Genomic DNA, 15,046 nt, shown 5'->3' on the forward strand with positions numbered 1-15,046 from the left:
ACAAAAAGTGAGATAGGCTGGCTAGTTGAGTCATATTGCAACAACAATCTTGTACTCAACATCTGCAAGACCAAAGAACTGATTGTAGACATTAAGAAAGGGAAGCCAAGAGAACACATACCAGTTCTCATTGAGGGGTCAACAGTGGAAAAGATGAGCAGCACATGTTCCTGAGAGTTAAAACCTAAGAGGATCTATCCTGGGCCTATATACTGATGCAATCGTGAAGGCGTTCCAGAAGCTTGATTACATTAGGAGTTTGAGGCATCAAATAATCTAGTGAATTTCTATAAATGTATGGTGAAGAGCATTCTGACTGGTTGCATCAACACCTGTTATGGAAGCTCCAATGTACAAGATCAGAAGAGGCTGCAGAGGGTTTTATACTTAAGCAACTCTATCATGGCACTCCACCCCACCATTAAGAACATCTTCAAAAGGTGGTGCCTCAAGGTTGTATCCATCTTAAGGACCCTCACCATCCGGGACATGACTTCTTTGTATTACTGTCATCAGGAAGGAGCCAGATTTCCATTCAGGTCTTTAGATTCCCTCATCGCAGGACTCTGCAGAGAGTGGTGCGGATAGCCCAGCGGATCTGTAGATGTGAACTTTCCACCATACAGGACATTTACAGAGACAGGTGCACGAAGGATCACTGGAGACCCCAGTCACCCCAACCATAAACTGTTCCAGCTGCTACCATCCCAGAAACGGTAGTGCAGCATTAAAGCCAGGACCAACAGGCTCTGCGACAGCTTCTTCCACCAGGCTATCAGACTGATTAATTCATGCTGATACAATTGTATTTCTATGCTATATTGACTGTCCTGTTGTACATACTATTTATTACAAGTTACTATAAATTGCACATTGCACATCCAGACAGAGACCTAAATGTGAAGGATATAAGAAATAAAGTCAATTCAATTCAATTCAATTTAGGAACAGCTTCCTCCCATCTGCCAACAAATTTCTGAATGGTCCAGGAACCCATGAACACTACCTCGCTATTCCTCTTTGATTTATGTTTTATAGTAACTTACAGCACGTCTTGCACTGTGTAGCTGCTACAAAACAAAAATCAAATTTCAGTGGGAATAAACCCGATTCTGATTCTTCTAGCTGAGGGTGCATGATACAAAGATATCTGTCTTTCAATTGCCAGGAAAAAACTATTGGCTCTAAAATCAAATCAAGAGCTTTCTTGAAAAAGAAAACCGCAGAAATTATCTGGACTGGTTAAGTTGATGTCCTATAAGCGAACACTGTCTAACTGGTTACTCAGTAGCAGAGTAATACAAAAAATCGTACCCTGGCCTCATACAATGTATTAGTCATCCACTACAGCACAGAATAGGCCCTTCACCCACCTAGCCTGTGCAGGCCTGTTTTTCTGCCTAGCCCTATGTACCTGAACCTCTCCCTCCATATCCCTCACATCCATGCACCTACCTAAACTTCTCTTAAGTGTTGCAATTGAGCCTACTTCAACCACTTCAGCTGGAAGTTCATTCTAAACTTGCACTATCCTCAAAAGTAGTTTCCCTTAAATATTTCACCTTTCACACTAAAGCTATGACCTCTCATTTGACCTCAAGAGAAAAAGCCTGCATGCATTTACCTTACCTATACATTTCATAGTTTTGTATATCTCTATTAGATCTCCGCTCATTTACCTACACTCTAGGGAATAAATTCTTAGGCTATTCAACTTTTACCTATAACTCAGGTCCTCAAGTCCGTTGTGGGAGGCTGGTGCAGAAATTGCAAATGGTTGTTCTATTGTTTAAGAAAGGCTCTAAGAACAGGTCAAGAAATTTTAGGCACATTACCACAACCAAATAATTAAAGACAATAATTTTGAAGGTATAACCCACACACAAAATGAACTGACAGAAAGACACTTGGCCCCTTCAACGAACAAACAGCAAAACCAGATGAATTTATCCTTCATGTTCTTTCACTGCTAACAGAACTCAGTGTTGACATTTAGGAATGGAACTTATTGCCACATGCAAGCCTTTATTACAAGTTAGTAGATCGATCTGGGCTTGAGGGAAATTTAAAAAGTGCAAATAATTTTCACTGGCTTTCAACTGTAAATCTGCTAGTATCCTGTGGAAATTCAGTTCTGAGCACTTTTCTGAAAACTGGCCATGGATTATCTTCCAAACACTATGGGTAGAAAAAAATATGCTGCAATTACATCTAACTGAATTCAACAGATTTTACAGGTTTCCATGCTAATCACATAATGAACCAACAGAAAAAAAATGACTGATACTTTTGACGAATTGTGGAAAAAAACGGCAGTGTAACATAAATGAGCTGACTTTCCAAGGGAATATAATGAGGATACCACTTGTTTGTTAATTTGTAATTTTTGAAAATGCTCCTGGTAAATAAAATGGACAAGTCATACAATAATCTATCTTTTACCTCCATCCATAGATCATCATATGCTTTTTTCATCTCTGTTTCTAGGATGACTGACAGCGCACAGCCTAGCGACTTCTCCAGCTCAGAGATGATGCCTGTAACATCCAGAGCTGACTCTTCTGCAGATAAGTGCTGATCACCAGTTCCAATTTGATTGTTCACATTGATCACTATGAGATAAAATTACAAAAATATCATATTCAACTTTAATCAAACAATGAATAATGCGGTTAATGCATATAACTTCTTAGACAAACACTACTAATTTAAGTTAAACTAGTTATCCCTCTGTAAAAAAATGATAGCACTTGTACATATTGAAGACATGACCTTGTTTCCTAAACAATATTTTAATGCAACTAATCACATTAAAATTATTTATTTCATGTGGTAAGTTAGAATACAAATGTTGTCATAATGTTTAACATATTTGAGACATGTAAGAGCAGGACTCCACCATCTGGCCCTTCAAGTCTTTGCCATACAATTACACTGTAGCTGACCTGATCTTAACCTCAGTTCCACTGTTCTGCCTGTTCCATCATGGAATGAAAATCTGTCCATTTCACCCATGAATATATTCAATGATTTATCCACTGTGGAGTAGAGAACGACAAAATTTCATGAACTATTGAAAAAGAAGCTCCTCTTTCCATTTGTTTTAAATGAATGACCTCTTTTTCTGAACTTGTGCCCCTATTTCTGGATTCCAACACTCAATTAAATACTCTATCTCTACTTCAAGTCTCCTGAACCTTACATTTTTCAAAAAGATCATTGGAGACCAATGGTAAGGATTATCTTTGTTCTTTGCTGGTGTAAGAGGAAGTTTTTTTAAAATTCTAAACCCAACTCACATGTCTATTTTAAATTCTTCTTGTCAAATTTTTACAAGTAGAACGATTAGTTTTTGTTGTACTGCAGATCATGGTCTTTCTTGGGGACTTGTCATTGCTTGCTTGGAGGGAGAAGGGTGCTGATGTGTTTTGCAGAAGTAAGTGAGGAAGAGGGATGCTTGTGGGAGGGGGCTTTGGGGTTGTAATGTTTTTACTGTCACTCATTCTTTATGGCACTCATCTGTTTTTGTGGATATCTGCGAAGAACTAGAATTTCAGGATGTATACTGTATACATTTCTCTGATATTAAATGGAACTATTGAAAACCATTGCCCAGCATAGAACTGACCAAACAAACAACAAAACACAGTTCCAACTTCATCTCTGATCTATACTGTTTGCTGATTCCTGCAACACAGAGAAAATAAAATTGGTTACATTTTCTTATTCCTACTTTATAATAAGTGATATAATTGTCTGTGTACAAAGATTAAGATGTTTCTTGTATTCTGTTTCTTGGTCCCCTAGCTGTCACCCAGGTTCAATGATGAAGAATAGCCAATGTTACATAAAATGGCCATTTGACTGGGATGACTGAATCCCTTTAAGGTGGATAATTTTCTTGTTACAGTAAATCAGCGATGTTATTGCATAGGATGGGCAGAAAAGCAGACACTTACTATATTATTTCACACGGGTACACAGCTCCTGATCAAACTTGGGAGAAGTTGCCAGTAGCCACAATATTATGGTGCAACAGTGAATCACTGTTCCAGGTTTGAAAACATGCCTACCACAAAGGGAATAGAATAACTGCTTACACCCACACAATAAGAAAACTGCCTTAAGTTTGCGTAAGATTCAGCACAAGTGCACCTGGTGATGAAGCACTAAAAGGGGGAAAAAAGGCATTCCGAAAATACAACAGAATTCTAAATAATTGTTTATTCTTCCAACTGAAATTGTATTTTTTCTACGTCTAATTGTTAAAAGGAATAAAATGGTGGACAGATTCAAATAGTTTAGGATGGTGGTCCAAAGTGGAATTAAATATTCCATTTGCTCAAAATTAGCATTAGAAATAAGAGTACTAAAAACATTCATTTTCAAGAACTGTGCTTTTTACATTATCACTGAACAATGCAGACTTCGAAGATGAAGAACCTTTCTCAAGTTCCAGTTGGATTCACCAGCAAGTCTCCAAGCCAGCTGCTGACCAGAAAATTGCTTTCTTATTTTAACTACAATTCTGCATTGAAAAGGTATTCATGGAAACATGGACAAGGCAGATGGTTGGATTAGGTGTGGGCTGGAAGCATGCAAAAAGCCAATAAAAAATATTTGAAGGAAAAGCAAAGGCTTGGCCAAGAATGGGCTGAAAAATATTAGGAGGACGAGGCTGTGTTTCCAGCTGTAATTTTATTGCAAATACACCTCAAGCTATGGACTCACTTTCAAGAATTCTATAACTTATGTTGTCAATGTTATTTATTACTTATTAATAATTATTTTTCACTGTTTGTCCTTTTTTGAGTGTAGTTTTTCATTGATTCTATTGTTCATTGATTGTATTGAATTCACGTAAGAAAATGAATTTCGGGGTAGTATATGGTGACATATACTTTGATAATAAATTTACTTTGAAATTCAAACTTTACTCAGAGAAAAAAAATGCAAACTAAAGAATGATGGGCAAAATGCAATCTTTGAAGCAGGAAATTGAAGATAATTTTTTGCATTTCTCAGGCATCTAAGAGATAGATGCTCCATGAAAATATTGAGTTTTCACTCAGAACACTGCTTTCTGTTTAACTTAAGCAGCTTTATATTTCATAAACAAATATTTCTTGTTCTAACTTGAAATATAGAAAGTTACATTTGAATGTTAACCAAGTAAGATCCATTCCCTAACCCCTTATCTTGCACTTCACAAAAGAGCATCACTGCTGTATACCAAGAACATCAAGTATTGCAGGGCTATCCCATCAGTGAGTTCCTTGACAGTGATGGAGCTGTGTTGACCATGATGAAACGGTATTGTGTACCGTTGTTGTATCGTTGCCTGGATTTGTTGCATTCCATTGTTGTGCCGAGTGATTGTCTTGGACATTTTTATTGTGATCGCAAGACACTGGTAGTGTAGAATACTGCAAGTTCTCATTACTGTTTCACTGGTGTGACTGTCAGCGGGGGAACTGCGTTACTTGGTTGTGCCAAGGACTAGACCCTCGCCACACTGTCACCTGTTGCAACACACATCAAAGTTGCTGGTGAACGCAGCAGGCCAGGCAGCATCTCTAGGAAGAGGTACAGTCGACGTTTCAGGCCGAGATGCTTTGTCAGGACTAACTGAAGGAAGAGCTAGTAAGAGATTTGAAAGTGGGAGGGGGAGGGGGAGATCCAAAATGATAGGAGAAGACAGGAGGGGGAGGGATGGAGCCAAGAGCTGGACAGGTGATTGGCAAAGGGGATATGAGAGGATCATGGGACAGGAGGCCCAGGGAGAAAGACAAGGGGGGGGGGAACCCAGAGGATGGGCAAGGGATATAGTCAGAGGGACAGAGGGAGAAAAAGGAGAGTGAGAGAAAGAATGTGTGTATAAAAATAAATAATGGATTGGGTACGAGGGGGAGGTGGGGCATTAGCAGAAGTTAGAGAAGTCAATGTTCAATTTCTCCATCCGTTATTTATTTTTATACACATTCTTTCTCTCACTCTCCTTTTTCTCCCTCTGTCCCTCTGACTATACCCCTTGCCCATCCTCTGGGTTCCCCCCCCCCACCCCTGTCTTTCTTCCTGGGCCTCCTGTCCCATGATCCTCTCATATCCCCTTTGCCAATCACCTGTTCAGCTCTTGGCTCCATCCCTCCCCCTCCTGTCTTCTCCTATCATTTTGGATCTGCCCCTCCCCCTCCCACTTTCAAATCTCTTACTAACTCTTCCTTCAGTTAGTCCTGACGAAGGGTCTCGGCCTGAAACGTCGACTATACCTCTTCCTAGAGATGCTGCCTGGCCTGCTGCATTCACCAGCAACTTTGATGTGTGTTGCTTGAATTTCCAGCATCTGCAGAATTCCTGTTGTTTGTGTCACCTGTTGCAGTTGCCCAGGAAAGGAGATGCTGGAGTTTCTGCTAATGGCCTGCTAAACCTGAGACTATTCTCAGATAAGAAGCTGTTTATTGTGTAAAACGGCAAGTTTGCAGAAATAATCTCATTATCTGGGTCCAGTGTCTGGTGATCTGGTTTGAACCAGTCAGAGTTGAATAGAACAGAGGTGCATTCAATGGGAATCTGACACGGGTCAGTCAGATGACCTCAAGTCAAATAAATTGAAACACCCTGCTAAGGAAAAAATAAATAGAGGATTTTGGGAGCTCAGGCAGCGACAACTCTCCAGAGACCTATTGTTGCAGATTTGAACACGTCAAGCTTAGGTCATAACCACGAGGAACACCTGGCCAGCATAGACATTTTTCCCCTGGGTATCACCTTTTCCCTCCTTTGAATACTCATGGAGGGCTAGGGAAATTTAGTTGGTGTGCATAAAGGTTGTATAATTTCACATGCTTGTGAACTGAGCCAATAAAGGTAGTTGTCAGAAAATAGATTTTCTCTGTGCCTAACTTATTATTGTTAAAGGGATCTGTGGTATACTGCCATGTCTCTTTCTTCTTAGTGAGTTAAGTTCCAGCAGAGTGTGTCTTCCCCTGACTGCAATACTGAGCTTTATATCTGTGAAAGCAGTAATCTGTGTCTACATATTTATTAGGCGATGCTTTCACAACTGGGAGAAATAAATTAGAAAATCACTGATAATTTCAAAAGAGAATTTGGAAAAATCTGCTTTACTCCAACTTCAAATCTGGAACTTGTTATTTCAAGGAGTGGTTAAGTTGAATATAACAGATGCTTTTAAAAGGCAAGCAGATTATGAAGGGTGACAAAAATAATAGGTCATCCTCAGAGGAGCAAGAGGACACTGGCCTGTTGCTATTCTTTAATTATTGTGCTACCCTTTATGCTTTCCTTGACAGATTATTTCTGTTATTTAAAGACAAAAGTTCCAAATCAAACCACTAAGCAATAAATGTCAAAGCAATTGACACTTATAATGTGCTTTCCCATGTCATGTAATTTAAATTTTCCCAAACTAAAATTACAATAATTCTCAGTGGCCACTTTATTTGGTACATCTGCATATTAATGAAAATATCTAATCAGCCAATTACGTGGCAGCAACTCAATGCATAAAACCATGCAGACACGGTCAAGAGGTTCAGTCATTGTTCAGACCAAATATCAGAATGGGGAAGAAATGTGATCTAAGTGACTTTGACTGTGGAGTGATTGTTGGTGCCAGACTGGGTGGCTTGAGGGTCTCAGAAACTGTTTTTCATGCACACTCAGAGAACGGCAGTCCTGTGGGTGGAAATGCCTTGTTAATGAGAAGGGGCAGACAGAATGGCCAGATTGGTTCAAAGTGACAGGAGACAACAGTAACTCAAATAACTACACGTTAGAACAGTGGTGTGCAGGAGAGCATTTCTGAATGCACCACCCATTCAACCTTGAAGTGGATGGGCTTCAGCAGCAGAAGACCTCGAATATACACCCAAGAGGCCAAGTTATGAGGTTACAGGAGGTATCTGACTACTTAAACATGCATATATTATTCAATGCATTAACAGTTCGTTAAATTTTCAACAAGTACTGGTTCAGACACCAAAAATAATAGGAGGCAAAATGTTGTAATTTGAAATCAACAAACAGCACAAGCTACACTTGAAATGCTTGTGTTTTGCTACTGAACTACAATTATGGCTTTTGTGACAGGAATAATGGTATGGCTATGAGTGTTCATGGAGTACATAGAACACCATCTCTGCATCTACAGTTAGTTATAAAATCAGGAGGTCACTTTCAATTTGCTCCTGCTCATCCAACAGTAACCATGGAAAATACGTGTGGTGTTACAGCTGCCATACACGGTTGCAGTTTCTACACTCTAAGGTAGTAAAAAACAGTCGAACATGTTCATTGAGATATACAGTAGTTGCACTGTTAACCATGTAATAAACCTTAATTATCACCAAAAATTTAGTAAGTTACACGCAAGGAATTTCATTGAATCAGTTTTTACATTTTGTTGGAGATTATTAACAATTAAAAATAAAACTTTTCTGAACTTTTTCCTTTACCTTTAATGCATAACTTGGTAATACATTAAATAATGTAACAATTTCATGCATTAAAGTTAACAAAATTTATGAAACAGAAGGAAGCCAGTTGGCCCACTATTATCCATGTTGGCTGAAAACAAACAATCTAACCTATTTATGTTTTCCATTGCTTGGACATAACTTTGGCACTTTAAATACAAATGAATATTTCTTAGATGGAATGTGGGCTTCTGTCTCCACAACCCTCACAGCTAATGAATTTCAGATTTACAGCAAACTCAGGATGAAGGGAAAGGATGGAATGTATAAGCAGGTCATTGTCAAAGAACAGAAGAGCTGTCATTGGCCACAGGGGATAAGTTGGTCAAAAATAGATTGAGGTGTTTGGGTTATCATACATGAGGTCAGTAGGTGAAGGCCAACTGTGAGGTAGGTGGAAGGTTGAGGTTGGGGAGTGAAATAGTTGACAGACTGATTAGCAATCAGAGGGCAGTCGTTGACAAGGAAAGACCAAGTCATAAGATATAGGAGCAGAATTAGACCATCTGGTTCCACAATTTCATCATGACTGATCTATTTCGCTCTCACCCCTAATCTCCTACCTTCTCCCTACATCCTTTCATGCACTGACTAATCAAGGATCTATCAACCTCTGCTTTAAACATACTCATCGAATTGGCCTCCACAGCTGCCTGTGGCAATGAATCCCACAGATTTGCCACTCTCCGGCTAAAGAAATTCCTCCTCATCTCCATTCTAAATGGATGTACCTCTATTCTGAGAATGTGCCCTCTGGTCCTCTAGACTCCTCCGTCATAGGAAACATCCTCTCTACATCCACTCTACTGAAGCATTTCAACATTCAATAGGTTCCAATGAAATCTCCCTCCCCCCCATTCTTCTGAATTCTAGTGAGTATAGGCCCAGAGTCATCAATTGGTCCTCTTATGGCAACTCTTCCATTCCTGGAATTGTTCTTGTGCACCTCCTCTGAACCTTCTCCAATGTCAGCAGAAAAGGGGCCCAAAATTTATCACAAGTAAGGTCTTACCAGTGCCTTATAAAGCCTCAACTTTACATCCTTGCTTTTCTATCCTATTCTCTCAAAATGAATGCTAACATTGCGTTTGCCTTCCTCACAGACTCATCTTGCAAATTAAACTTTAGGGAATCCTGCATAAGAACTTCCAAGTCCCTTTTCACGTATTACTGAATTTTCTCTCCATTTAGAAAATATTCTATGCTTTTATTTCTTCTACCGAAGTGTATGACTATACACTTCCGAACACTGTATTTCATCTGCCACTTCCTTGCCCATTCTCCCAATCTGTCCAAGTCCTTCCACAGACTCCATGCTTCCTCAACAATACCTGCCCCTTCACCTATCTTCACAAAAAGGACCTCAAAGCCATCAATTCTGTCATCCAAATCACTGACATATAATGTAAAAAGAAGCGGTCCCAACACAGACCCCTGTGGGACACCACCAGTCACTGGCAGCCAACCAGAAAGGCTCCCTTTATTCCCACTCTTTGCTTCCTGCCAATCAGCCAATGCTCTATCCATGCTAGTACTTTTCCTGTAATACCATGGGCTCTTAACTTGTTAAGCAGCCTAATGTGTAGCACCTTGTCAAAGACCTTCTGAAAATCCACGTACACAACATCCACCATTTCTTCTTTGTTTAGAAATAATTATAAAATCATAGTCAAAAGAGACAATTGACAAGAGGGTAGCTGCCTACAGAGCGGAGTGGTTGCCACGAAGCATGATCAGGCTTGGTATGATAGTTCGTCAAATACTAGAATACTCAAAAATGCTGCTGACCTTGTATGGTTCACAGAAAATTCGCCATCCTTTTAATGACTGTAATTGAATTGCAGAGAACCCAAAAATAAGTCTCTACATTATTTAATTTTCTAGGCATTATTCTTAATACTGTTTCTCAAATTGGGAATATATCCCATTTTCCAGTAAGAAAATAAGCAGCTCTGGAATAATATTTTGGACAGAATGAACAGGCATACTCCAAGATAGGACAATCACAACTGATACACACCATAATGAGGAACACCCGGAGGCAAGCAGGGAGGTTCTGAAAGTAAAGCCATGAAAGATGTCGAGAATAAGGAGAAAACAGAATGAAAGAGAAAGATTCACCAGAATATAAGAACTGAACTTATATCTTCTTAACTTCTTGCCACTCAAATGTTACGTATCACAGCATTATCAAATCACTGCTTGATTTGCATATTAATGAATGTTCACGTTACAATTTTTCCCATAATGCCAAGGAACTTTTGGATATGTCTTTGTTTATTGAAGATAAGCTTACTATAATAGTGGATTGCCTCCTATGCATAGGAACACAGTATACCAACACACCCAGCATGATTATACACAACCCATTCAATCTACAAAATTTCACTAAAGAAAAAGTTTTCCAATACACACAATATACGACTAGGGTCAGAATGAGATGGGGTTCAACCAATCAAGAATGTCATAATGTTCTGATTAAACAAACCTCGATTTGAATGAACACTGTGTAAATACTGCCCATACACAGTCATTGGTAGCCCAGAAATGACAGATAGTACACTAGCATAAAATGATAAAGTATATTTGCCAAATATTCAACTTTAACAAACAGTTACAGGAAAAAAAGAAAAGAAAAATGAAAGGGCCCATTAAGTTAAACCAGTCCAATGTGCACATAACTTTGGAGCTCATACTGGAGTATCTGGGGGTATATCTGTTACTTATGCACTGGACCCATGGTCTGCGTGAAAGCACCCACCACCCTCTGAAATCCCCTCAAAGAATCTCAAACAAACTGGCTCTCTCTCAGGAATATTGGACCTTCCTCCTTGGAGCCATTCATCTGCACAAAGCACATCTTACAATGGAGACGCTCCTAACGACATTTTGCGGCATCTTCCCTTGTGCTCCGCTTCACAGCTCCAGCCAAAAAGTCCCCAATCCAGATTACTGTCCTTCAGAAAGCTCTTCCCCACAGGTCTCTGGAACCTCCTCTCACATTTCACCATCCTGATTGGCTGACTCCCATTCCTATGTTGGACAACATGTTGGACGGAGGAAACGGATGAGGTCCTCCGTGACTGCTTTGAATTGGTGGACTGGTTAGTATTCAAGGACTCGGCAGCTAACCTCAATGAGTATGCCTCAGCTGTCACGGACTTTATTTGGAAATGCAAGGAGGACTGTGTGTCTCGCAAGACGATCCAAGTATTCCCTAACCGGAAACCTTGGACGAATTATGAGGTCAAGTCCCTTTTAAAGGCTAGAGCTGCGGCTTTTAGGTCCGGGGATACCAGTCACTACACGGAATCCAGGCGTGAACTCCGGAAAGCCATTAAGGGCGCCAAGAGGCAATATCAAGCCAAGTTGGAAGCCCAGGCTAACCAGAGGGATGCCAGTAGACTATGGCAGGGTCTAAATGAGATCACTGGGCACAAAGAAAAGGCTGGGAGTATCAATAACTGTAGCGCTTCTCTTCCTGACGAACTTAACGTATCCTATGCAAGATTCGAACAGAAGAGGAGCGTCCTACTCCCTCGGGATGAACCGGACCTGGTGGCATCGAGATTCATCGTCACCGAGGAGGACATTAGAAGAGCCTTCCTGAAGGTAATTCCAAGGAAGGCAACGGGCCCAGATGGCGTCCCGGGACGGGTTCTCTGGGCCTGTGCAAGCGAGCTAGCTGGAGTGTTTGCTGACATTTTCAACTGCTCCTTGCTTCAGTCTAAGATCCCCTCGTGTTTTAAGAAGGCAACGATAATCCCACTGCCGAAGAAGAGCAAGGTGGCATGCCTGAATGACTATTGACCTGTGGCTCTGACATCAATTGCTATGAAATGCTTTGTGCGATTGGTTATGGCACACATCAACCACAGTCTACTGGTCAACCTCGATGCATTGCAATTCGCCTACCGGAGCAACAGGTCAATGGCAGATGCCATCCCTCTGGCCCTACATTCCTCCTTAGAACACCGAGAATAAAGATGCATACGTAAGGCTCCTTTTCATTGACTACAGCTCTGTCTTTAATACCATCATTCCAAATAAACTGATTCCTAAGCTCCGGAACCTGGGCCTTAGCACTCAGATCTGCAGCTGGATCTTCAGCTTCCTCACAGACAGGACCCAGGCTGTAAAAATAGGGGACAAGCTCTCCTCTACAATCGCTCTGAGCACTGGTGCCCCACAAGGCTGTGTACTCAGCCCCCTGCTGTACTCACTGTACACCCATGATTGTGTAGCCAAGTTTCCATCGAACTCAATATATAAGTTTGCTGATGACACAACAATTGTAGGCCGTATCTTGGGTAATGATGAGTTTGAGTACAGAGAGGAAACTAAGAACCGCATGGTGCGAAGACAATGACCTATCCCTCAACGTCAGTAAGACGAAGGAATTGGTTGTTGACTTCAGAAGGAGTAGCGGACCGCATGACCCAATTTACATCAGTGGTGCGCAAGTGGAACAGGTCAAAAGCTTTAAGTTCCTCGGGGTCAATATCACAAATGACCTGACTTGGTTCAACCAAGCAGAGTCCACTGCCAAAAAGGCCCACCAGCGCCTTTACTTCCAGAGAAAACTAAAGAAATTTGGCCTGTTCCCTAAAACCCTACTAATTTTCATAGATGCACCGTAGAAAGTTTTCTACTAGGGTACATCACAACTTGGTATGGAAGTTGTCCTGTCCAAGACTGGAAGAAGCTGCAGGAGATCGTGAATGCGGCGCAGCACATCACACAAACCAATCTTCCGTCCTTGGACTCACTTTACACCGCACGCTGTCGGAGCAGTGCTGCCAGGATAATCAAGGACACCACCCACCCAGCCAACACACTTTTCGTCCCTCTTCCCTCCGGGAGAAGGCTCAGGAGCTTGAAGACTCGTAGGGCCAGATTTGGGAACAGCTTCTTTCCAACTGTGATAAGACTGCTGAACAGATCCTGAGCCGGATCTGGGCCGTGCCCTCCAAATATCCAGACCTGCCTCTCGGTTTTTTTGCACTACCTTACTTTCCATTTTTCTATTTTCTATTTATGATTTATAATGTAAATTTTTAATATTTACTATCGATTTGTAATCCAGGGAGCGGGAAGCACAGAATCAAGTATCGCTGTGATGATTGTATGTTCTAGTATCAATTGTTTGGCGTCAATAAAGTATAAAGTATGGTGATGACAACATTATCTTAGCCGAAACCAAAACACACTTCTCAACTAGCACACTGATTTTACAGAAAACTGCTAATATAAGGTAACTCACAGCATAGCAGTAGAAATCTTAACTTGGGCATTACAATGGCAATCTTGTCCTGAAATACCAAACCATCCTATAGCTGGCAAAAGCATTAAACATTGGTTGATGTCAAACGCAGCTGTACAAAAAAGTCACCCAATAGTGAAAGGTGATATGACATAGTTAAGTGAGGTATTGGTACTGAGTAGTAGCTCAAAGAATATAAGTTCCCTGCCACCTGACAGCAGTTTTTTTGCTTTTGAATCTGGTCCATACAACAGAGAACATGTTTCTGATGATTTTCAATTTCTCAGAAGATTGAGAGGTGAATGCAGCTTCATCTGCAAAGACCAGATCCATCCCAAAGGCTGAGCTGGGTGGCATTTCTCCACTCTGAAATAGTTTATCATTGAAAAGGGGACATTGCCTCAAGATTCAGAGGAGAAGATTTAGGACGGAGATGAGGAGAAACTGTCTTTCCCAGAGAGTGGTGAATCTGTGGAATTCTCTGCCCAGGGAAGCAGTTGAGGCCTCTTCACTAAATATACTTAAGATACAGTTAGGTAGATTTTTACATAGTAGGGGAATTAAGGGTTATGGGGAAAAGGCAGGTAGATGGAGCTGAGCTTACGGACAGATCAGCCATGATTTTATTGAATGGCAGGGCAGGCTCGACGGGCTGGATGGCCTACTCCTGCTCCTATTTCTTATGTTCTTATGTTCACATGCTACTCAGAAATTAAAGGAAGTACAGCAATTCTTGAGAGAGAAAATATACAAGTTTTGTGGGAAGACAATGAACCACATTAGCAATTATTAATAGGAAATTCAATGGAACTTCCACAAAATTTTGTTTTGCATTATTTTGCACATTCTCTCGCCATGAAGTTCTCTGGTTTGAAGAAATAAACATAGTAATCTTGGGAACTGTAGGAGAAGGGATGTGACAGGAATGGAACGGCTGGATCATATTTCCCAACTTCCAATCTGTTTTAGAATTCATCCTTGGATTTCTACAATGTTAGCAACCTCTATAGTCCTGTTACACTGAGCACTGATGCTCCACAAGGCTATGTGCTCAGCCTGTTGTTGTTCACACTGCTGACTCATGACTATGTCACAGGATTCAGCTCAAATCGTGTCATTAAGTTTGCAGATGACACTACAGTAGTTGGCCTCATCAACAATGATGATGAGATTGAGAACAGAGGAAGTGGAGGGGCTGGTGGATTGGTGTGAAGAACAACCCAAGTCTGAACATGGAGAAGACCAAGGAAATCATTGTAGACTTCAGGAAGGTGCAGATAAACCA

The 15,046-nt window shown here is 40.7% G+C and overlaps 1 protein-coding gene across 5 annotated transcripts in view; it reads right to left on the bottom strand.

Annotated features, from left to right (window-relative positions):
- Positions 1 to 15,046, bottom strand: part of swt1 (SWT1 RNA endoribonuclease homolog) — a 155,500-nt gene that overhangs the window by 56,237 nt on the left and 84,217 nt on the right. For all 5 annotated transcript variants that reach the window (XM_072274004.1, XM_072274002.1, XM_072274003.1 and 2 more), the window contains one exon: positions 2,443 to 2,612. In XM_072274004.1, coding sequence (XP_072130105.1) covers positions 2,443 to 2,612 — 170 coding nt within the window. The remainder of the gene's footprint in view (positions 1 to 2,442; positions 2,613 to 15,046) is intronic.

The sequence above is a fragment of the Mobula birostris genome, chromosome 12, assembly GCF_030028105.1.
Source record: "Mobula birostris isolate sMobBir1 chromosome 12, sMobBir1.hap1, whole genome shotgun sequence".
Lineage (NCBI taxonomy): Eukaryota > Metazoa > Chordata > Chondrichthyes > Myliobatiformes > Myliobatidae > Mobula > Mobula birostris.